The following is a 24,422-nucleotide window of genomic DNA, read 5'->3' as shown; positions in this document are numbered from 1 at the left end:
GTTGTACAAAGCTTTGTTAAAGCAAACATTTGCGCTCTTATGCAGGAAACCACAGCCAAGAGCAAACTGTGTTCTGTCTCCTATAGAAATCCTCCTCTACTGGAATTGCTCATTTATTGTATCCTTTCTGTAGAAGCAGCTGGATGTGTCCTGGCTTGTGCGGCTTACTAGTAAAACTGATGAACTGCTATGCTGTCAGGAAGTACGTGCTTCTGCCTAAAGAGTGATGATCTTAATCTAAGTATTCATTCGCTCCTTCCAAAAGCTGGAAGCTAAGAGGAAAAAATGTAGCATATGCTTGGCCAAGAGTTACTGTTTGGTGAAGACAAGGAAAAAGTTAACCGAGATAACAGAAGATGGAAATCCCAAAATCAAGCACCCATATGAAGGTTTAAAAATCCATATAGATTGTTCCAGATGCCCACCTTCACAAGCCTATGGCTAGTTCAAGCTTATTTCCTTTAAACCTGAATGAATAAACCGTATTCCTTCATCACAAGTTGTAGTTGAGATTAGACGGGGGGTAAACTTGGCTTACACTCCTACTCTCACAGTTCCTCTGTCACTAAAATCTTCACAGATAACCCAAAAAGCACTTGTAGAGCATGCTACTTCATTTATCACATTCCAAAATTATTATTATTATTAAGCTAAATAAGAATTTCTCAAGATTAATGACTGCAGATGCTAAGTACAACAAGGGAGGCGTTTTGCAGCTGCACAATCAGGCAGGAGGAGCAGCAAACACACGGCAGCTCCCTCCCCTGTGTATATAAGGTGGATAAACCCAGGTGTTGAGTGCTCTGATCTGGAAGCCAGTCAATGGCTTGTTGCATCAGAGATAAGAAAAGAAGCTGACGGTGCAAAGTGCAGCCAAACTCAAGACAGGGAAAGCAGAGTGGTGCAACTCTTAAAAGGAAGCAGGTGAAAGGTGGGGCTCACCGCAGCGATCTCTGATAACCAGGTTCCGGCCTTCTTTCAGGTGGATGGTCAGCAGGTAAGCAAAGGGGCTGGGCAGGTGGCTCAAACAATCGTTTCCTTCCTCTGCACCCTAAAACGAACAGAGAAATCAATCCCCACTGCGCATCTCACCAGGCAGACACATGAACAGAGCAGGTGCTTTCACAGACCTTCTTTCACTGGGGAAACCTTTACAGTGCACTTGTCAGAAAAAGGAATAAAGACATTTTTCCGAGGCTTCGTTTCATTATGTAAATAGCTAAATATCACTGTCAGATAAACTCACAAAGCCAAGAGTAACACTCAAAAATGGGTTCTAACAGTAAACATCATAAATGCATGAACAGGAATTCCAAATCCTAGCAACTTCATGCATTTTTTTTCTAGCTGCCCCTTCCTCGTGCATTCACAATCACATAATGAACTCGTGAGGGTACACACATTTCATAAAGCTACTGAGCAGACAGTATTTCTTCACAGAGTTCTAGAAGATATGAAAGCAACAGTGGGCAATGCTACTTATGATGTTTTGCCACAGCGAACTCGGTAATTCTTATTCAGAGTTGCTGCCAGTGTTGCATCCCACGTTACCACCACCCAGCTGGCACACTTGGTGAAAGTAGCCACTGGACAGCCCTGGGGAGGCTAACAGAGGACAAAGGTAGAGAAATCCATTCAGAAACGGCAAATATATTTTACATGATGAGCACATGTCACAGCTGTCAATGCCTTTTCGCACCACTGTAAAACTGCCATCTATTTCTTAAATCCTACATCCATGTTAAGGTATTTGAAGTCTTTATTTATTCCTGGGCCACTGGGTGAGTGTTTAAGCTAACTGATGAAAGCGTTATCGCTGCAACACAGAAACTATAGAATACTTCATAAAATTACAGAACACGCTATTTAAAATATTCATGTCTTGCACTGCCGCAACAAATGCCCTCAAAATACCACACTGGAAAAATCTACAGAAGACTTCACCTGCCGGTTTTGTTTCGGGGCTTTTTTGGTTGTTGTGTTTTGTTTTTCATCTGTAAGAAGTAAAGCAGCAAAGAACCTGAACCTAAAATTATTTGCTTCCCCCCAGTCTGATCAGGTTAAAAGACTTACCATCTGATCATCAAACATTTGAGAAGATACTGAAGACTCTAAATCCATTCCTCCACATTCCTATTAAAAAAAAATACAAATAATTAGACAACAGTAATTTAAGGATCAAGAAAATTCTCCTAATATCCCTCAAGTCATAATACTAGTCAAGAAAACCCTTGTAACCTTTTAAAGAATTTGTTAAAACATATTTATACTTCTGCTTAGAGGCTAGCAAATAGTTTTGATAGGAATTCGTTTTCCTGACTTACAGTGATTGCACACTTAATGGGATCGTTAGTGTGATCTAAATATTAAGTGCCTGCTTCTAGCATTTGGAATAAATTCTCCTCCACAGCAGAGACATGTGCTTCAAGTGCTGAAAGTCCTTAATACAAACTCCCGATGCCTGAGGGTTGCTGCATCTGGCGACTCACCACTTAGAGTTGCAATGCTGACCCATATTCCTGGACAGAATTTACTTTGTTTAATCTTCAAGTTTCCTCTGTAAGATGAAATAATAAAAATTCCAGAAGTGGTTGCAGTAGCAACGATATCCTGGGGCTGGACAGTGGGTGGTACTCTCACATCACTACCATTTCTCTTTAATTGCCCACGAGTTAGGGTCTAAGAGATGTTTTTTGCAAAAAAAAAATAAACAACCCATTGTGTGTTTTGATTTAGAACCCTCTAAACTTTGGGTTTATGCTCCAGTAACTCAGCTATATGCACACACAAAGCGTACAACTCCATGGAGTGGAAAGCCCGTGAAAGTAATAATAGTAATAATAATAAATGGTCAAAGGGAAAGGGGAAAAAACATGCTGGACGCGTCGTTCCCCACATTCTGTAGTAAGTGGAAGGCTCAAGCAATTGTTATTAGAGCACATTAGAGGAAGTCAAATATTTCCTCCTAAAGACTGACTCACACAAAAACTTGAAGCTACGGTGGCATCACGTCTAGACTGTCTGGACACACAAGGGGTTCACTCCATGGTATGGACACCACTGATGCTGTTTTGACTACCAGGACAGTCTACAATAGTCGCTTACACCGAAGAGGACCTATGTGCATGGGCAACTCTTTGGCTTAATGCAGGGCAATCAACAGCCCATTCAAATACAGAGTTTTATTCTAAGAACAACCACTTCACTCTACAGAAATGCACACAAAGTGCAATTTGATCCCCATGAGAAAATGTTATTGCATGCAGTGTGGTAACATCCAAATCTCTCCGATGAGAGCTGCATTGCGTTGAGCACTGTACAAAGAAAAAAAGAACCAGCTTCTGCATCACACGTAAAACTAAGATATATTGACATGCTAAAATAAATACAAGCTTCTGTGTAATGATTCTTCTCTTCCTCTCCCCAAATACATATATTACGTATCAGGAAACACAATACTTCTGTACTGCAAGTAAAATTTTACTCGCATGACAGACGAAATTTAACATTATGGCTCCCACAGTAATGGTAACTTGGCCACCTTGCAAAAACACATTAGAAGCAGAAAAATTATTATCATAAAGAGCAGCAGAAGAGTTTCCTTGCACAACAGAGCTGAGTTACAGCTGCTGGGGGAACCCTAACTTGGAATATCCTGACTAGTATGCATAAAATCTCACTTGTGTGCATTAAACCGAGTACTTCTATAGCAATCCTTGGCTTCACAGGAATCCCCTTCAGGCACCATCATTGGCACTGATAATAGTTTCACTTTACAGCTTGTTTTGCATTGCATAAATACAGAATCAAACATGTTTGTTTTCATTTTATCTTCATATAAGATAAAGTGCTATTATTCTAGGTAGCTGACTGCAATAAGATCACTGAATACAGATGAAAGTTTCATTGAAAATATATTCCTGAAATTTTGATTTTATTTAATCACAGAGATGATTCTGAACTTAAATATGAGCAAATGAGGCCACATTCACGAAGTGGGTCATAGTCCCAAATGTGCCTGCATACAAAAGTAATACAACAACATATGCATGAATGCATATAAATAAGTCACACTTTCCTCCTGATTGGGTTCACGATCTCTACTATTTCATGTTTTCTGTGGAAGGATGATTCAAAACACAAGTTCATCAAGTGCATCAGCAACCGGACGGGGCTTTGGGTTGCTAGTGACGCACAGCAAGGTGTTAGAAGATGAAGAAATGGTGTTAGCGCACTGCAGCAGTGATGCATGACCACAGGCAGAAAATGTCATGAAAGGTGTCCTTTGAAACCTGAGCAAATGAGGCAAGGGTTAAAGGCGACTTCAGTCACTCCTTCACCCTTCTAATTTGCCTAACCTGCTACAACAGAGCGTAAACTAAGTAAATCTCTTGGCAAATTAAAATGGGAGAAAATTAACTAAAGATGGAACACTCCATGCACTGACAGCTCTGTGGTGAACATTCAGAAGACTGACAACCACAACCCCACATTGAGCTCATGCGTGAGGCTCAGAAAGTATCTCATGGTATTGGGTGACCAAAGGAAACCAGGAAATGAGTAGGTGGCATGTGACAAGCAACTCAGGGGGAAAAAAGCTCAACCTACATCTTCGCTTTTTTTAGTTTGTTTTGTTCCAGGGATCTGCCTTCCTTTTCATTTGCACCTCGCTAATCGGCCAACGCTGCTCACAAAAGAATGATGCAAGTTGATTGTTGTGCTCTCTACAGCAACCTCAACCAGTAGGTATGCAACCTGCTGTTTCAACCGGAGGCACACAAAGCACAGATTTTGTGCCTGTTCAATCATGCAGGAGAGCTAAACATGAAATCATTGACTTTAGTCTTCCTTATCTGTTTCTACTTTCACTTGCTTCATTCTACCACTCACTATTTAGAGAAAATCTTTCTGCATTTAGAAGTTGTTACTGGAGGCAGATCACAGGAAGGAAGGTAGGATATTCACAGAGAGCAACGGTTTGGTATGAAATTAAATATTAAAATGTTTATATGCACAAACACGCACACATACATACTTTGGTAATGATTTAAATGCTACAGAGAGGAAGACAGACTGCTCTGCATCTGGAGGAAACTCATCTGGAAGTTAATCTATTCCATCACAATACAGTTACCACCTTCTGCTAAAGTACTCCGCTTGCCCAAAGTCAAGCAGGATTTGGGATTAATTTTGGTGCTGCTGCAAACACACTCACTGAGTATTAGCTCAGAATCTGTTGGTCTACAACAGCAGAAAACAATTGCTGATACCATTACAACAACCTGGAAACAAACTCCTAAAATGACAGCATGAGTCTCCAGCCAGCCATATATGCTGATTAACCTGAGTTGCTACTGTTTTAGACGAGGTACAGCAAAGAATCGTAGAATATCCTGAGTTAGAAAGGACCCCTAAGGATCGAGTCCGACTCCTAGAAATGATACGATATACTATTTCAGCTGGTTTTAATGTAGATATCTGAAAGCCAGCAAGCCAACGAATTAATAACTTACAACTAGAAGCGATAGCCACTGGCAACCTGTGTGATATGTTGCATCACAGCAGGCTAGGTGCTAACTCTGCTTCAACGAGAATGCACACACCTTTGAGATGCAGAACAAGCAGTTTTATACCAGGAAAGATCATTTTCCCTGTAGTAGCACTGAACATAATCTTGAATGCTGAGCTCAAAAAGTGAATTTGCCTGTGAAATCACCTATCTCAAAGCAGAGTTTTACACCAAAATATTTTTTTCGTTTTTGCATCTCAGATGACTAAGGAAAACAGGCGCCATCCCAGCGACACCTGAACTATGGGATAATGGCCTCAAAACAGCTCAAAATCCAACCTTTCTAGTGATAACTCAATAGGAAGAGATACATTTCCACAAAACAAACAAAACAAACTGGGCCTAAAATGTTTCAGACAACCATCACGCACCTGCAGATTCTCCATTTCACTCACATCAGGCAGGATTTACTGTTTAAAGACAGTTCAGACTTGGATCCTCCAGTTCCTGAGGCATTGCCACAGGGGCACTGACCACAAAGGTGGTGAGAAAGGGATGTGTTATTTTTTCGCTGCTCCAGATTGACAGAAAAGATATCTGAATATCACAGTTGGTTTATGCTCTTTTTTTTTTTTTTTCTTTACTCATTCCTGGCACAGGGCTCCCTTCTCCATCTCGTTACAATCCACTCAAATAAGCCCCACGATGGGAGCTCAGTCTGGCTATTTCCAAGCCCCTTACCTCCATCATCTCGCTCGTCAGGTCAGCGCTCAGGCGGGCTCTCTGCAGCAGCTCCAGGAGGTCACTGCTGGACGGTCGCTTCCCCTCGGACACAGGGCCGTCCGCCACACGCACGCCCAAGTGAGCAATGGCCGGCTCCGTGCATGCAGTTGAAGGCTGCAGCCATGGCCAGTCCTCTCCCTCTGGCCTCATCGATGAGTTTCTCCTTTTCAGAGACACCACAGGCCTGGGGACGCCACTGGGGTAGCCACTGGACAGCACCTGAGTGCTCGAATATGTTGTTTCTTCCTCTGTGAGAGCCTCCACCTCCAGCATGTCAGGCACTGACACGCTGAGGCGTCGGTCCAGGGTGCGGACCTTGCTCACCACCATCTTGCTCGACCTCTTCTTCGTCTTCCTCACACTTAAGTTTTGTAGGAACGGCCTCGTTCTCTGCTTCAAGGATCCCCAGACAGATGGTTTCTCCAAGTCCATTGCTGCACACGGAACCTCAGCAATGCCTCTGGTACGAAGCGGCATCAGCGATTCCTGGGGTGATTAAAAGGAACGTAGGAAGAAGGCAAGTCAATCACAAAAACGAACAGCAGTTGAAGATTATGATTCATGTTGCCTCATCTTAAAACTTTCACTCATTTTTCTAAACAGTAAAAAGGAAGCATGCCATAAAGTATTAGTAAGCGCTTCCCAATGAAATCTGGTAGGTAGGTTTAATTGTTTAGGGGGAAAACAGAACAAGTAATTAATCCTACACTAAAACACAGTGTCTATCCTCTGTCTTATGACTGCTATGAGGAGATACTGTTTCATTTCTCCTGCCAAGTGCCAACTGGCAAAAATTGGTGATTTATCCCCTTGCCAATTGCTTCTGTACAAAACTTACTGATCGAGTTAAATCAAAATAATGCTAGCACACAAAAAAGGTGGCAAGGCTGGCACTGCCATTTCTGATGATCATTTTGCCGGGCTATGCAGGTTTTCTTTGCTACTTCTGTCATGGTTTTATGATTTTCGGTTATTGGTATTCCACATCATAACATCATGTAGTGAATGTACCTGGTTCTCAGAAGAGAAGGACTACTACAGTCCCCACGGCACTTTGCTCCTCTGTTACCATTTTCCAGCCGGAGGGAAAAGATAAAAGCTCGCAGTATAAAAACTTGCAGATCACGAGACCTCGTCCCTTTTTCCGCCGTCTCTCGTCTTGGCAGCACCTCGCTCTCCAGCCGCCTTATCGTCGGTAGTAGAGTAAGGCCTACCTTGATTTTGGGACATTCTCTCTCTCTGTATTGAATTTATCAGCTTAAATTGTAATTATATTGTATTATAGTGTGTTGTTTTGCATTCCGATATTTTATTTAGTAAATTAGTTTGTTTCTCCTCAGATTGTTGCCGCTGTTCTTTGCTCTCAGGGCCATCTCCCTACCCTTTTCCCCTTTCCCCTTTTCCCGGGACGTGGGCCCTTGGGTCCCCCGTCCCCTTTGTCACGGAATCGGGCCTAACGCCCGTAAACCGTTGACAACTTCTTAAGATGCGAGGATTCTTACATGACTTACAGGTGGACAAGCACAACACGAAAACCAGTCCAACAAACTAAGTGGCTGAGGCAGAAGAGTCTCCTGACATATGACGTATAACATTAGAAAGACCTAAAGACCTAAGACCTAAAAATATTCCCTTTTGTTAACACATTCTCAATGGAAGTCACCTCTAAAGAATTAATAAGCCTCACAAAGAAGGCAGTTCAGAGAAAATGAAGACAGAAATGAACAGAAGGAATTAAAGATTTTGAAAAGCTGCTGGTGGACTCTCATCTCTCTTGTCTGCTCATGCTGCAGTGAGGGGTGACAAGAAAAGATTCAAACCAAAATCACTCACTGAATCTGCATTGTAACGCAATGGTCAAATGGATGCCTCTGTGCACGGGAATATCCTCACGGACAGGGTCTTTCGTGGTTGACAGCTGAACAACCATCCTTATTCTGAAAAGCAAATAGTCAGATCATCATTCAAACTCATTAAGGAAAAAGCTAATGAAACCTTCAGATTTGCTCTTTTACGGTCTCTGATGACGCATCACAGCTTATTTCACCATCAATGGCAGCATATACCCTTTAACTTCATGACTGCTGCTTCTAAAACCTACAGTACAACAGTACATTTAAATACACAGAGTTGAACAAATTGCATAGTTTACCAAAATTAACTTAATCCACTATTATCCTGATCACTAAGAAAAACATCAGAACAATCAGACAATAGAAATACAACTGTGCATAAACCTAGATAGAGAAAGCACTGTCCGCTCTCTAAGACACCTACTCTTACATTTCAATAATTTGAAGGTTGCATTATGAACTTATTTAAATAATGTTATGACTATCCTCACCATACTTGGAATGTTTGGGCATCTACAAGACAATCTTTCCCTGTACTGTTATGCAACTAAAACTATACAATCCCTCCTGCCTCCATCTGTGTTTCTATGCTGATGCTCCCATCCATATTGCCTGCTACAGAATAGTTATATTCCGTACAAAAAATAAGCTATTATAGCAGCACATGCATTCAACTCATCAGTATCAGATTTTGCCCATATAGGAGTGCGTGCTAGTATACATTCATCAGCTAAACACACTATTTTCATCTCTAGCTCCTGTAGTCAGGCCCAGTATCAAAGTGCACACAGACAAACTGGAATTCTTTTTTCCTCACATCTCTGAGAAGCAAAACCAGTGCTGAAGCAGCACCCAGTGCCTCGTGCAGGTTCACTGGAAACATGGCTCAATTTGCTCTCCCTGGCAGGCAGCTTCTTCTTTCTTCATTCTTTAGATAAAAAATTGGTAATACAGTTACAGGCCTTCTTGGTAGCATTATATCACATCAGAGGAATCATTAGGCCAAACACATTTGCACAAAGCATTATGAAACTCCACTGCTGGGACTCATTTAAACAACTCCTCTAATGCCAGCACTCCCCGTGATGTTTGTCTACATGCACAAAGCCTGCCGAAGTGAATTCAGTGTAAATAAAGGCAGGACTGAGCTCACAACATTCACCTCCCAAGGCTCTGGCTGCTTCCTATTCTCTTCCTGTTATTCTCCACCCTTCTCAATTTGACAACCTGTTGCTATCGTTTTTACTGTTTGCTTAGATTTTGTTTCCTAGCAGCACGCCAGTTCCTTTAAGCTTTATGTCATTCCATTCTTCTAGTTTTTTTTCATACTAGAAATGTCCGTTCAGCAAGGATGGTACCACAGTGTATGTGAGACCCACTTGCACTCAACCCACCATGAGCAAGTTCCTCCCCACGGTCGACAACCACAGTGAAGAAAATTTAAAAAAAGAAAAAAAACCAGGGGAAAAGTTTTTGGGTTTTTTTTTTTTTTTTTCTGGACAGCAGCAAAGATGCTCCAGCAGCTGCCACCAAGCAGTGCTGGCAGTATTTGCTGTGTAAGGAGACCACGGGGATGCCTGAAGCGAGGCCAGAGAAGCTGTTTAGCCCAGCCCTGGACCGCCAAGAGGTTTGGCCATATTCCACTCCTGAATCCACACACCCACACTCCTGCTGCAGCCGTCACTTTCGTTTTATAAATGCTGTCATGACAAGCAAATTAATCCAAATGACTGTTGTAAAGCACAAATAAAAAAAATAGTTATGTACCAGCAAGCGTTCTGGTTTTAGAAAAAAAACGCACAAATACAGTCTGAAGTGCAAATGCAGTCTGACATCTGCCAGACGCAGACTGGCACTTTTTTCACTTCCCCAGCTCATGCAGGAAAAAAGAACCACACGAAACCACCCCCATGAGCAGAAATTCATTCCCCAGAGAGCACAGTGCAAAGTGAGGGATGGGGCCCACCACACAACCCAGCCCGGTACTGGAGCCAGAAGTACCCCATGCCCCAACAGCACACATTGACGTGCACAGCTGCTGCTCCTACTGAACACTGGATTTGCACAGCTAATAAATCCAGTCCATTTTCTCTTCCTCCATCAGTTTATTCCCTACTTTTCTTTCCCACACTGAGCAGCATCAATAAAAACATATTTTATAGAGAAAAATTGCCCATTTCTTGTAATTACAAGAACATTCTCCACGTCAGCATGTTGCTCATGTACTCCTTATCTGCCATAGGCCAGAAGCTTTTCCTTTTCCTTCCACAGTCTCAGAAGTTCAGTGCCAAACTTATCTCCAAATATTCCCTAAGCACCCACGGGGAGAGGTGTACTTAGCCAAATTGTGGCTCTAAGTACAGCCTCTATTCCTTCCTTGCATCAGGGGCGCATTGTACCAAAAAGCTGCAAACAATGATCATTCAGGGAGAAACATTTCCTGTTATCAATGTTAACTTGGTTGTTTTTAATTGAATGGCCCCTCGCTCTTACGCAAGAAGAAATAAATCAAAAAAATCTTTTCGGCCTATCTTCTTCAGCTTATTCTGTAATATGCTGCTAAATCTCAGAGGCTCAGAGCAATCCATATATTTTAATCTCTTCCTTCAGAGAGACCGCTCCGGATTGCACCTGTCATTTTTATTACATCTTGTTCTTTTGCTTCGCCTCCTCCTCTTCTGGGGGCAATGGGAACTAGAAAAAAAAAAAAGATAAACAACACAAAAACTGCTAACAGCACATCATCTGACTGACGTAAGGAGTATTTCTAGCTTTTTATCTTCCCTTAATTTCCTTCTGACCACGGTCCTTAGGTTTTTCTTTTCTTCTTTTAAACAATGCGTTTTGCTCTCTCTCACTGTAGCACACACTACTTACTCCTTTAAGTAGTTATAATATTCAGAGATAAAGCATTTTTTACATGTTCTAACAGGAGGCTCTAAGAGAGATTTCAAAAGTCACTGCAAGTATAGAGAAATCATCCTGTAATTCAGCTTCACTTACAAGTCCTGTTGGGAAGCCAGAACCGGGACACAAAACCAAACCGATTTACATATTGGAAATCACAGAATACATTCCTGCTCTTCACTCTACGTAATCGTTCTCTGCACATCCAAAGAGCACCACACTCACTGAAACACCCTTGAGACACTCCCTGCCAAAGCCTTGAAGATGCGTCCCCAAAGCCAGCAGAAAGATCCGAACACAGCCAGGCATGCCACCACCACCATGACACAACTTCAACAAGTCCGGGAGTCACTGTGCACAACTGACTTCCCCAGTTGAAGTCAAAACGTTGGGTCAGGCTGCGTGCCATTAATCTTCATCACATGGGGGCCAAGCGGTGTGTTTTCAGCTGCAACTAATTGCAAGCCAACATTCAAACCCTCAGTAGCTGAAAACAGTCACACACATTAGAAGCTGTCAGGAAGATGTTCTTCAGTTGCACGCATCTTAGCACAGGTTCACAGTGGACAACAGCTAATGAAACTCCCTTACTATATAATCTCTGCTGGTTTTGACGTAGGGCGCTCACCCCAATCTCTGCCTGCCTGGCAGGCACTGCCATAAAATCTAACACAAGGCATTACACAATTAACAATGCTAATCACACTTTTCCTACAAATACCAGTAAGCAGAAATTAAACCATTTCTCCCTGGGAGAAAAAAAAAAAGGAACAGATGAGGAAAACAGCTCTCTGCTGGCTAACCAACAACACTATGTGCTGGACTCTTATTACGGTAAAGTGCCTGAGTCCTGTATGAACCATTACAACCAAGAGCAGAACCACTTCAGAAAAAGAAACCTACACTTTCTTCTTGGCAATGGCTTCTTTCAGTAGCTTATCTGGAAATGCAATACTTCATCATAAGCATCGACTACCTCAGAGGTAAGAAAACATTTACCTGTACATCTCAACAAAGCCACAAAAATATGTGTACCTCTAAGCAAAGCCAGAGCTTTGTTCGGAGCTCCCGGTACCTCCCAGAACATTCCAAACTCAGCACACGTTACACCCATACTTAAAATATTTAAAACCAAACTGCATACTTCACCATCAACAAGATATCTCCTGGATTATCAACACCTTCAAGCGCTGGGCTTCTTTTGCAGAAAAAAAAAAAAACAAGTCCAAAACAAAAATCTGACCTAGGTGGCGTTGAGGCCATTCCCTTGGGTGTGATCACACAAGCTAGCAAGGGCCACTGAATTCAATAGGTACATGACAATAGACAAGAAGTGAGACAGATCTTTCTTCCTGCATTCATGCCCTGCAGTGCAGGGTAAATACCTGAGCTTAAATTTGCGACAGCACCAAAAGTCTAATCTCAGTCTGATTCTGCACAGGCTAATTACCCTGGGGAAATCAGTGTCAGAATTATTTTTAGTACTAACAAGCATCAAAGGGAGCACACTGCTGAAGTGTAGCTAACATCTCCATTGCACAGGCAGCTTGCCACAAAAGCAGGGTCATGCCCTGGCCACGTCCCAAATCTTGCCACAGTGTTTGGATTCAGATTTCCCTTTCGGGGCTTCAAATAATGCAAGTCCATCCACATCACTTCTTCTCTGCTACTGTAACAGATTCATTTGCAAAGCACAATGGGATGCGGAATTTTTTAAAAATATGACCTGATGATGGCAAACAAATGCTTCACAGAAGACAATTTTGGTAATTCAGTGCTTGAATGGAAATAAGATAACCAAAGGAAACCAAACTTATTTTCTTGATGTGAGGAAGAATCCTACAACTTGTGGGACACAATATTAAAGGAAAATGCAAAGCTTAAGAAGAACGTGTTTGTTCTGTGCAGATTATAAAGACATCTTGAATAAAACTCTCTTTAATTATGGTTGTTGGGTTGTTTTTTTTTTTGTCGTATCTTGATCCTCTCCTCAGATCCCACAGGGTTTTCAGGCTCTGGGTTCCTGGATGCCACGCTTGGCTTTTCATTTCTCTATTTGCTCAAACATGATGAGCTCCATCTTACCAACACCATGAAATGAGCACGTTTTCCTCCATTCTTCACATGAAAGGAACAAGGCCTCTGACTCCTTAGAGTCTCTTTTGCACAATCTGGAGAGCTTTCTTCTGACCATTTATGAGCAGACAGTAACTACAACAAGTAACAGACCCACCAGCTGCTACAAGCACCTTAAGATAGTATCTGATAGCGAAAGTTGCTGAAAAAAAACCTGCACCTGACTGCAGCTTGTGTAAGTACTGCTTTCAGTTTGTTTCTGCATATTCTGAAACCAAAGAAAAATGATGAGTGTGTATGGGGGGAAATGAAGGAGGAAGCGTTTGGCTGCATTTTTCTAAAAATATTTCACAATTTCCTTCCACTCTTTCAACTTCCTTCAAAATATTGTCACTTGTAATTGTACCCGTGCATGCCAGAAGGTCTCTTTCAGTCTAATTCCTAGGACTGCATGAAGGTGCTACAACCAGATACGTTCTTTACCCAGATACATCATTCTCCCCTAAGCATCAGACCTCCCTGGGGACAAAGCTCTGCCTCCTGCAGCTATCCATTACAAGAGGGGCTGTGCACACCAAATCACACCCCAAGCAAAATCCTAGAACGATAGATGCTGCCCTTCAAAGGCACCATGCCATGTGCAGAGATCAGGTCAGCAATTGGGAAGTTTCTTTCATATGGAATGGATTTTCCAGCTTGCCACATTGCTCCCAATTGCACCCCTGGAAATGTGGTACGTGGAGCAGAGCACATCCAGGAGCATGGCAAGAGGGAAAGCTGATGAGCAGCAAGAAGGAGTGATGTGGGAAGTCAGTAGGCACTGGTAGAGGAAAACCTAAAATAAATAGAAGAATGGAAGGTTTATTGTGGCAGTACAAGGGAAGAGAGACAGCAACACATGTTCCAGCAGCTCCAGTGGGAATTCAGCCCTGCAGCCTCCTCCCTCACTCTCTCCTTCAAGCAGATCACCTCCTTCGTAACAAGAGGTATATTTTTGTAACAAGAGGTGCACAGAAATAGATCATCCCTTTCCATAACTCTCAGGGAAAACAAACCTAGGAAGGAAACTGGAGAGTCATTTCCAGAGGAGGCCAAGTAAGGCAGCGCCTTTCACAAGCACTGAAGTATCTTTATTTTTTTTTTTGTAAAGTTTGTGTTTATATGCAAATTACTTGCATTACTTCCCTAAATAACTACCATTACTGTCAAACCACTTATGAAAAGTCAGTGGCTACAGAGGAAAGATCTATTAAAAGCTCCGCACAATTCCGTAATGACTATTTACCAAAAGGGCATAAACTCAACACTTTCTACCAGAAGAAAGGGCCTGATGCTAGCTCGGATTGAGCAGGACGACAGCCTGCACTAAGCCAGCTGTTACAGTTTGCCTTTTCTTTACAGCAACACGTCCCTCTTCCCAGCAGCAACATGCTTGATGATGGCAGATGATTTCCAACCTTAATGATTCTCTGGCTCGGTGGACATGGTGGTGATGGGTTGGCAGCTGGACAACATCTTAGCAGTCTTTTCCAACCTTAATGATTTTATGGCACGAGCCAGGGCCAGAGTTTACAATGAATGGCAGGTACACAGGAGAGCTTGAGTTACTCTGAATACGTACTGGCCTGTAGAATTACATGTCCTATCACATTTAGCATCTCTGCACGGTTCGAGTGTATCAGTAGACAAAATAACACAGCGTCTTTACATTTTCTTAACTGACAAAGGCAGAAGGCTGAAGGAAACTAAAAAAGACGAGAGGTTTGTGTCATAGCATGTCATTGTTTGAGGCAATCTCTTCAGCAATAGTCCTCATTTTCTGTAAGAACCGCTAGCCTCTGTACAGCAAATCATTGCAGTTAGATATATTGCATCATGCATTGCCACTGGGAAACATGAAAGACAGACTGCAAAAACTGCATAGAATAAAGCCTCCAGGAAGCTTTCGGCGAAACGAAACGTTTGAGGCTTTCAGTGCCATCTCTCACGCTGTCACGCAGCCCAGAACACAGCGTGTGGCCACACAACAGCATAGAGACAATGATGGATGGACACCAAAACCACAAGTGAAGCGAAGAACCTAGAATCACAAGGAAGTTTAAGTGAAGAATAAAACAAATACCTAGCGTTCAACAAAGCAGTCGTCAGATCCTCCACGCAAGGGGAGCTTGTTCAAAGCCACAATACAAATGTTCCTGATCTCCCCATTATAGATCTCAAACAAGGGCTTATTTGGACAGAGACAAAACAACTCTCTCACTGATGTGCTCTTCTAGGGCAGCACTGCTGCAAGGCCCAACGATTCTCAGCTATCCAAGAAATTAAGCATGAGTATGCAGAACTACTGTATACTTATGGCCATGTTACAGTCATGACCATTTAAGTGTAAATCTAACACATGAACATCTTGCTGGGCTTCATAATTTGGCTCAGCTACTCCAAAATTCAACTTTGAAAGACACCGAGATAAACTAAGGAAAATAGTGAGGCAGGAGAAGAAAAGTGTTAGGGAAGGACTCCTGAAAATACACACCTTTGAAAGCCTTGTTTTGGCATTCCTTGGCTAAAAGGTAGTAAGGATACAGTACACCTGCTGGCAATTTTAGAAGAAAATCTTATAATCAGCAATGCTCTGCTTCTAAAAATGACAATAGCTTAGATAATAAGAGTAAGCCATAAGCTGTATTGCTAACTTTGTAAATATAAGCTGCAATATACCTAACTTGCTTAAAATGTGGAAAAGAGATGTATACAAACTAATCACTAGAGCCAAGAAAATTTATCTTGCTTACACGTACCTGGCTTCTGGGTAAGAAGCAAGCCTGTTATACGATGGAAAAAGGAGCATATGCATCAGAATGCCTTCACTCTGGAGTGAAGGAGCTCCACCCTATTTATCTATTCCTGTAGCTCCGGAGAATTGATTTCATCCCAGACAGACAATAACTTCGTACTTTAAATATGAAAAAGCAAAAGCATGCAACTAGAACCAGTCACACTGTTCCTCCTAGAGATGTGGCAATAAAACATTCAGCGCACAAGTGGCAGCATAAACCTAACAACTCCTTTAAACTTCTTTTTTCTTAATCGTACTGACTAAGCGTATGTCAGCAGACGTCTCTCTAACGCTAGTCATTTCTCACAGGAGCAAAACTTGCAGGTTTACCTTTCCATACACCATTTGAGTTTACAGCCTCCAGGAACAAGAAATATGCAACTTGTCTCTGGGTTCTGTTACAGCCCGATTTTCCCATTGAGAAGATCAGATAAAGGTGGTAAATTTAACTCTCATTCGTTAGCAAACACATACTGACACTACCCAAGTCTACACACTGGTTTTTCACTTTGCTAAAGCCCCTAAATACTGACATTGTCCTCAAGAGAACCTATAAAGCTATAATTCCCACAACTATTAGAAGATCGAATAAAGAGGTAAAACATTAAAACATACGAGACTGACGCAACTTAATGCAAGGATGAAGTGAACCATTCAGGGTTTTATCTGCAGAAGTTCAGAGAGCCTCAATGTTACACTAAAGTCACATGGTGCTATTAATTCTGGTACATTCTACTAAGTGACCTAATCAGAAAAGCTACCCAAAACTTAGAAAGACTGTTTGTATCAGGTAACTTAAAACCTCATTTTTAGATTTTCTAAGATATTTGGTTTATACGACAAACCCCCTCTCAGACTCTAATTTCACACATCTTTGTTTTCCCTGCAGCTCCAAGCAGTGCATTCTGCTGGAATTAGGCTCACTGACATTACGCTGTCCTGGTCACTCAGTCTGATGTCACTGGCAATTTTCTTCACTGTTTTCTGGTTTTAACCCAGAATCTTCCAAAACATTCTGTCTTCCCTAGGGCTCTCTGGAGACCATCTTTATAAGCATTGTCCATTCTCACTGAACACCATCAGGATGATTACCCTGTCTGTTGGCCAGAGACACCTAAACATCAGCGTAATAGTATTTTGAGTACATTTATTCAAGAGCCAGATTTAGCTGGATTTTAATCCGTTTCAGTGACATTGGACTGACTGAAGAACCACAAACCCTAGGTTTGGAGAGCTCCTGACATCCCTATGCTGTACCCAGGTGGAAGACCCACAAAGACATTAACTTCTGTCCAGACCAACTCATTCTTATGAAAAATTCCAAACACGTTACGCAGCCCTTAAAAACACCTTAGTCTTGATTCTTCTGAGGTAAATTTGTCAGGCAGGGTGGGGTTAAACTTTGTTAAAATTTAAGTATCTTTCCTTCAGCATACCTGCAGCACCTTTCTCATGCTGCCCAATTGCTCATTTGCTCACAGTGTTACCATGGGGCGTTTTTAATTCTCCTTTCGTGTATATACGGCTTCAGGCAGAATATTTTGGAGCAGATCAAACCAACCAGTCCACTTTTCATCACCATGCCCCATTCACATGTTCTCAAACTAAATTTTAAGTGCCTAAATTAAGATCACCTACCCTATAATTAAGAAACAAAAATCAGAGTCGATGAATCATTGGTGTTTACTTCTGGGGAATACTAACCAAAAGCCGCTTTAATTCAGCCAGCATCATTATACAACCTCCTATTCTTTGTGGATTACAACCACTTAGAACTCATAAACAAAACTTTTGCAACAGCTGTCAATAAAAACCTTTTAAAGATGTAGTAATTCTTTTAATGGATTTAAGAGCTATCCAGATTCCATTTACCTGTGCCTAACAGATAGAGGCAAGAAGTCGGTAATTTGACAAGTCTCCTGAAACAGGAACAGCCCGCAGTTAGCTAAATAGATTAGGAGGTTCAAACAAATTCTGCACCTAAGCAGATGAATGATTTATCTTCTTCAGCTTTCATTTGATTAGTACCAAAGCTTAGATTATTTTTTTTTTTGCTAAAGGTGACTATGAGACATCCAGTATTGTTCAGCAGATGTTAAAAACCAGAATCCTTCTTGAATTCGAAGAAGCAGGCTCCAATCCAAAACTCAAATGTCCTCACCTAGCATGTAGTAAGCTTTGTATATCAAATTATAGTTTTATGAAGTTAAACATAATGCAGCCAATTACACAAAATCACATCCCAACCACAATGGTACCATCACAATTACTACTATTTAAGTAGGGAACGGGGAGTTAATTAGAATATAAACATACAATCTGTTCTAAGAAATCCACGAGCACACGTAAGAGATCAAATATTTGTATTTTTTTAAAAAAGAAAGAAAACAAGGCAAAACACAAGTCCACAGTTAATTGTTTCCAAGTACAAGAAACCTGGAACAAAGCTTGCTATTGAATTAACATTAATGATTTGTCATTTGCTTCTGCAGATGTTTCCCATGAGGGAAGATGCCAGAAAGCATTTGAAACCCAGAGAAGCAGCGATAAGGAACTGAGTTTGTGTTACTTCAATTTACGTGGATATTTTAATTTGAATTTGTCAAAAACATCAGATTCAATAGGGCTATACGTAAAGGGGAATTTGTCAGCAATAAAATTTCAAAGAACAAAACACCATAACTCCTTCCCACTTAGAGCAAATAAGCGAGGTTTAAAAAAAAAAATCACAGCCATGGTAATATGAGTCGAGAAATTCTGCTGCTGTCCTCACCAGCAGCTCCAAATCATTACCACCTCCACATCAATGACATCAAAGACAAATGCCTGCTTAAATAAGTTAGTATGGCCATCTCATTTTCATTCATCTCTGTTAAGAGATTATCAAAAAAACTTAGATTTCATACCATATCCCAGCTAAAACTCAGTTCTTCAGCAGTTCTCATACATTTAAGAGCAAAAAAGGGATAAAAACACTTGCTAGAAAATCCCACTGAGATTTTTATCTTTTAATTTATGGCACTACATGGAGCTGGAACTCTTCTATTTCCAAATTAGATTTTATCTCTGACTTTAAGGCAGCAAAGCTATACAATTCCAAGAACTTCTGAAACAATGAAGGCTGCACCAATCCAAAGTCTCTACTGCAGCACAACTTACTTTGAAGAATACAAATGGAGTTCTTAGGAGTGGGTAACAGGAAGAATTGTCAAGGGTACAAGTACTTTCCAGAAAGGAAGGATATGAATAAAACATTTTTTTCCCCCGATCTACAAGGTAAACAAAACAACAACGACGAAAAGATTTCAAAACTTATGCTGCTGTCTTACTGGTATTTCAGCAAATTGTTCTTGTGGGAAAGCAAAAACAAGCTAGCAAGGAGCATCTGTGTAAATACATATGAAACAAGAACCCATCGTGGCAAGCAGAAGAGTCATCCTCTGCGTCAATTTAACTCAACTCTCCTCATACAGTAACCAAGAAACCAAAAGAAAGCATTTAAATTAACTACTTCCAGTTAAGGACTATCAGAAAGCATTACCACCAAGCAATGCTGTAAGACCAAAGGCAGTCACACCATGCATCCCACCTACACAAGTGGGGTTCTCTCTGGCGACAGGGAGGCTGGAAATTTGCACATCCAAGCTGGAAATGTTCCAGTGCAAAATTCCACGTGATGCCTTGAAGACTCCCAGCTCAAGGGTCTGTTTTTCTTAGACAACAGCTGAGGTCAATGGAAAGCACAGGCACAATTTGTCACCATCAGCTCTGGTGCAGGGCTTAACAGAAGGTGGCATAAGCAAAAACATAACATTCTTCTGATTTTCAAAAATAATCCAAGTATTTCTTGTGATAAAACAATGAGATTTTGCAGCTGCAGGGTAACCCTGCAAAACATCAGATTAATTTGCAGAAGGCTATAAATAACTAACTGATCAAAATTTAAGGAAACTATTAAGTACACTACTGCAGTTTTCCCCTAAGCTTGAAAACTGAAGTTGCATTCAACATTCACCTGCTTGGATATGTTTTGGGCAAACTAATGATGACCTGAGAACAACCTCTCCAAATTTTTCTCCCACAGAGCATGTAAGTGGACTGCATTGCTCCAAATATCAATTCAGCCCAATAAGTTGCCTCTAACTCTGACCAAAAGCAGATGTTCAGAGGAAAGAATATAAGGTTGGCAAATTATAGAGAGACTCCACCTGCAAAATAATGTCCTGGTTTCCAGAAATCTATCACTTAGGGGCTGCTTCAGCTAGAAATCATATCTGCAGCCTTGTGATTAACAGTTCTAGAATACTTTTCCTACATGGATACGTCTTAAAAGTTTAAAAAATCATTTAGAACTTAAGCAACAGGAATGCTCTACAGTGATGGGTTCCACAGATAAGTCATGTGTGTGAACCAGTATCTCCTTTTATTGAAAAGAAACTCAGGATAAAAAAAGTCACTGAACTTTTCCCGTTTATTCTCACTTCAGATTTTGAGTTATGTGAAATGATGAGCAATTTTTAAGTGGAAAGGACAGGTTAAATGGTTTTAAGCTTGCCTCCAACTGTGTGTGTTAAGTTTTGCCTCATTTTAAGGTCTGCATTTTTAATGAACAATAACAAAACTTGTAATTCCCAAATACTTTTAAAAGGATCTTGCTTCACATCAACACAGTAGCTACACAATGAGTTAGTGCAAATATAAATACACACGTGCAGGTATTTGCCCTAGCACAGAGAGACAAGCTACAAAGTGGGTGGCAACAGCACAGTTTGCTTTCAGAGGTGATGTCCTCATCGCTTTTGGGGCAGGACAGGCACACAATGTATCTGCAGTGCCTTACCCACTTGCACAGTACTGGAGATCCAGAGAAGATGGAGCACAGCAAACAAATGAAGTGTTTTATTAACAACTTCCTTATAATTGCTGCATAAGGTAGAGCAAAACCACCAACTCAGCAATCACCCCACTCTGTGGCAATGCTGGTAAACCTGTAGTTACACCCAATCTAATTCCTTCAAGTGAGAAATTTAATTAAGCATTTAATAAGGTGATCAATCATTGGACCGAACACAGGAAACTTGGCCCAGTTTCTCTTAGCACGATTCAACAGTCCTCAATCAGGACTCTCATTTACATGGGATACCCCTCAAAAAAAATGTGTAAATTGAGAGACACAAACTGCCCAAATACGAATAACCCCTTTACTTCTATAATTTGATTTTCATAGCATCAACAGGCACTGTCAGGTGCAGCTGTTACACTGATACTCAATTTGAAAGCAGTGTTGGAGGCACTTGCGTTTCTGACAACCTCATAATCCTGCAAAGAGCAATTTCATTTTGAGAAACAGTCCCCCAGGACCTGGGGAACATTTAACTGCTTAACATGGGTAGGAATAGACTGGGGAAAAGCGGTCCTGTCACTTAAAAGCAAACTTCTATTGCATGTATGCTGTCTAATAAATACAACTTGAAGTAAAATGGGAATGTGGGAAGGATGCCAACATAAATCCTCCAGATCTGAGGAAATCGGGAGCAATTTTCCACTCAAGGATGAAACCAGTACAGAGGAAATTAGGGCATATTTAGCATGCTTTGGCCTCCTCCACCAAGGTGAAGCCGCCATCTCCCCTCCAGAAAGAGTAAGCTAAGAGACCCCACATCTCCACATACTGCCCAGAGAGACCAAAATTCAAATCCCCCACTAAAATTAGTTCAGATTATAGGGGTGAGTGACCAAAACTGACAGGTTCTCCAGTCATGACAGTACCTCAAGCTGCTGCACACATTCAGCTAGCAGAGGCCTCATGGCAACCTTCAGCTATCTACAAGAAATTCTCCTCAGAGGTGAGATGAGGGAATCACTCTGACTTAGACCATACCAGCCTAACAGATGCACAGTATTGCCTGGAAAATCTCTGCGGGGGTAACCAGGGGACACAGGCCGCACGCAGGCCCAACCCGGTTCGCCATAGGCAGCCCGAAAACACAGAGGGCCTCAGCATTCAAAGCACAGCCAGAAACCTCCTTAAAAGCAATTCTTGCCTGAGCAGGTATTTTGAACAATTATCTGTTCAAGTAAGAAGAATTTCATCAACACAGTTACCTGGAAAACAGCTGCTTAAACTTACGCAAAAGCCACCTTGAAAAAAAAGAAAGGTGAAGATGATACAGTCTTGCAGTTGACATTCCTTGCAGCAAAGCAGATCCAATCTTGGTAGTAATTACCTCAAATGAGTGGACAAGCAACACTTTCACCCCTCTGCGACCACCCTCTGCACTGCGGTCAATTTTAGGGATCCCCGTGCTATTCAGGTGCTTACCTCTACCAAGTGCAGTTGCAGGTGCTCCACCTCACGTCTTGGGTTTTAATAAACAACTTAAATACACACATATATACACACATACGACAGGCTGAACCAGGCTCTGAGCAGCCTGACTGATCTGTAGGTGTCCCTGTTCACTGCAGGGGAGTTGGACCAGATGGCCTTTAAATGTTTCTTCCAACTCAAACGATTCTATAATTCTACACATTCAAACTATTTGACGGCTTCTTCAATATTAACAAAGTTAAAGATGCTTCTGACACCACCACCGCTATAAAGAATGAAGCATGCTTAAAAAAAACTTAAGCAAAATGAAATTTTCCTTTCTGTAGCACGTTCCTCAAATTCTTCCCACAGTGATTGCAGAGGGGAGCTGCACTTGCTGAATCCATCTTCAGGCTCCACCGTCTGAAAGCTTTTTTGCCTCATGATAAGCTATTTTATGACAGTAGCGAACAGCAGCAAGAAATCAAACAAATAGGATTATTACTCAAATGCTCCCATTCACCCTGACAGCTTGAAGCACCCATTCAATAGGATCATTGCTGAGAGTGAACCAAAAATTACTGCAGCACACCTGACAACTTCTACAGCTCAATCACCAAAAAATTAACACAAAATCATCCAGGTGAGAATTTCCATTTTCTTAAAGTCACACTGCGGTAATTTAGCTTCCAAGTGACTGTCATAACATTAAGGGCACCATGCATTTCCCTGTCAGTTGCTACAGCTGTGCTATGCAAACATCACTGAAAAACCGGATTATTTCTCATTACAAGCAGGGTGTCTTTATTTAAAGAGCGATGCCTTACTTCTTAAGTCTCTCTTGAAGATACTCTTTATGCAATTTTGCCACATTGATGTACTTGTGTGATTTTTTTTTCCTTTTTTATTATTATTTTAGGTTTGTTTGTTTGACTAAATGGTTTGATTAACTAAAGCCAACAATCAACTCCTTTCCAGTAAGCAAAAGGGACGAATCAGTCCAGGGACTGGGGAAGAGGCATTTGGATTTTTTCAGCGTAACTTTCTTACACAGATAACAAACACAGGACTCTGACCGCTTTGCTCCGAGTCTCTCGCACTGCATCGCTAAAGCTGCCCATTGCAAAGCAAAAGCAACGAGCGGAGTTACTGCAGAGCCGCCCACTACAAACTTTCTTCCCCTGGATACTCGAGGGCTACAAGAACAAAGTCCGATAACAACTCGGCCAGTCACAAAACAGGCAAAATCTGCCAAGTCCCACGAAAAAAACACAGAGCCCCGCTCCTACCAGCAGCTTGGATTTTAAGAGAAGCCACTGTATTTACCCCATCGCGACCAAACGCAGATAACAACAAGCAGCAGCTGCAGCCTCGCGACATGGGGCGAGCCGAGTTACCTGCCAGCCGGGTACGGCCATCTCCAGCCGGACTGCTCGGCTCCCGCGCTGCTCGCCCCGCAGAGGGCACGTGTCGCTGTCAGCACCGCTTCCTCCTCCCCGCGAACCGCGCCGCCTCGCCGCGCTGCTCCCACCCCCGGCCCGGGGCGGTGCCACCACCGCCTCCCTGGGCGTTTCCCCCGCCTCCACCGCGGCCCCCGGGGAGGGCCCTTCGCAGAACGTCGTGCCCTTACCGCAGCATCCCCCCCAGCTGCCACCGGCTCCTTCCTCGCAGCAACCCTCCACAGTGTTTCCCCCCCCCATCTCGGAGCAGCCCCATCTCCCAGGAGCGTTCTCTTCCACAGCCCATACCTCTGTCCCTCCATCACCACTCCCCATCTCCACATCCCCCATAGGCACCTGCACTGTGTCCCCCAGAGCATCCCCCAACACAGCGAGTTTTGTCCCAAAGGGCAGAGGAGAAGGTGCTGGACAGCCCTTGGTAAGGGTGGAGCTGGAAAGGAAATTGCATGCGTGACTACAGGCGAGGGAAAAGAAAACCAACAGCAGCATTGCCACGTAACACATTTTCTTGGCTGCATCTTCAGGTGCCTAGCAAGAGAGCCAAGTATCACAGCTGTGTGTTTGAGGCCAGGCAATCAAGGCAGGGCTGGGTAAGATGACTTACTTAACTGGCATACCTGCAGCTGAAGCAAGCCTGGATTTCCCCCATCAGTGCGGCACAGCATGGAAAGGCAAATGGTACTTTGGC

At 42.2% G+C, this 24,422-nt stretch overlaps 1 protein-coding gene across 2 annotated transcripts in view; it reads right to left on the bottom strand.

Annotated features, from left to right (window-relative positions):
- Positions 1-24,158, bottom strand: part of MCTP2 (multiple C2 and transmembrane domain containing 2) — a 117,622-nt gene extending 93,464 nt beyond the window's left edge. The window contains exons 1-5 of one of the 2 annotated variants that reach the window (XM_021407429.1): positions 24,071-24,158; positions 8,126-8,229; positions 6,251-6,778; positions 2,074-2,133; positions 943-1,051 (exon numbers count right to left, since the gene is read on the bottom strand). In XM_021407429.1, coding sequence (XP_021263104.1) covers positions 943-1,051; positions 2,074-2,133; positions 6,251-6,769 — 688 coding nt within the window. In that variant the 5' untranslated portion in view covers positions 6,770-6,778; positions 8,126-8,229; positions 24,071-24,158. Of the gene's footprint in view, positions 1-942; positions 1,052-2,073; positions 2,134-6,250; positions 6,779-8,125; positions 8,230-23,671; positions 23,809-24,070 lie in introns of those variants that run through there. The other variant, XM_021407428.1, reaches the window with a different exon arrangement.

Source organism: Numida meleagris, chromosome 9, assembly GCF_002078875.1.
Source record: "Numida meleagris isolate 19003 breed g44 Domestic line chromosome 9, NumMel1.0, whole genome shotgun sequence".
Classification (NCBI taxonomy): Eukaryota; Metazoa; Chordata; class Aves; order Galliformes; family Numididae; genus Numida; species Numida meleagris.
This window is presented reverse-complemented; position numbering and strand designations above follow the sequence as displayed.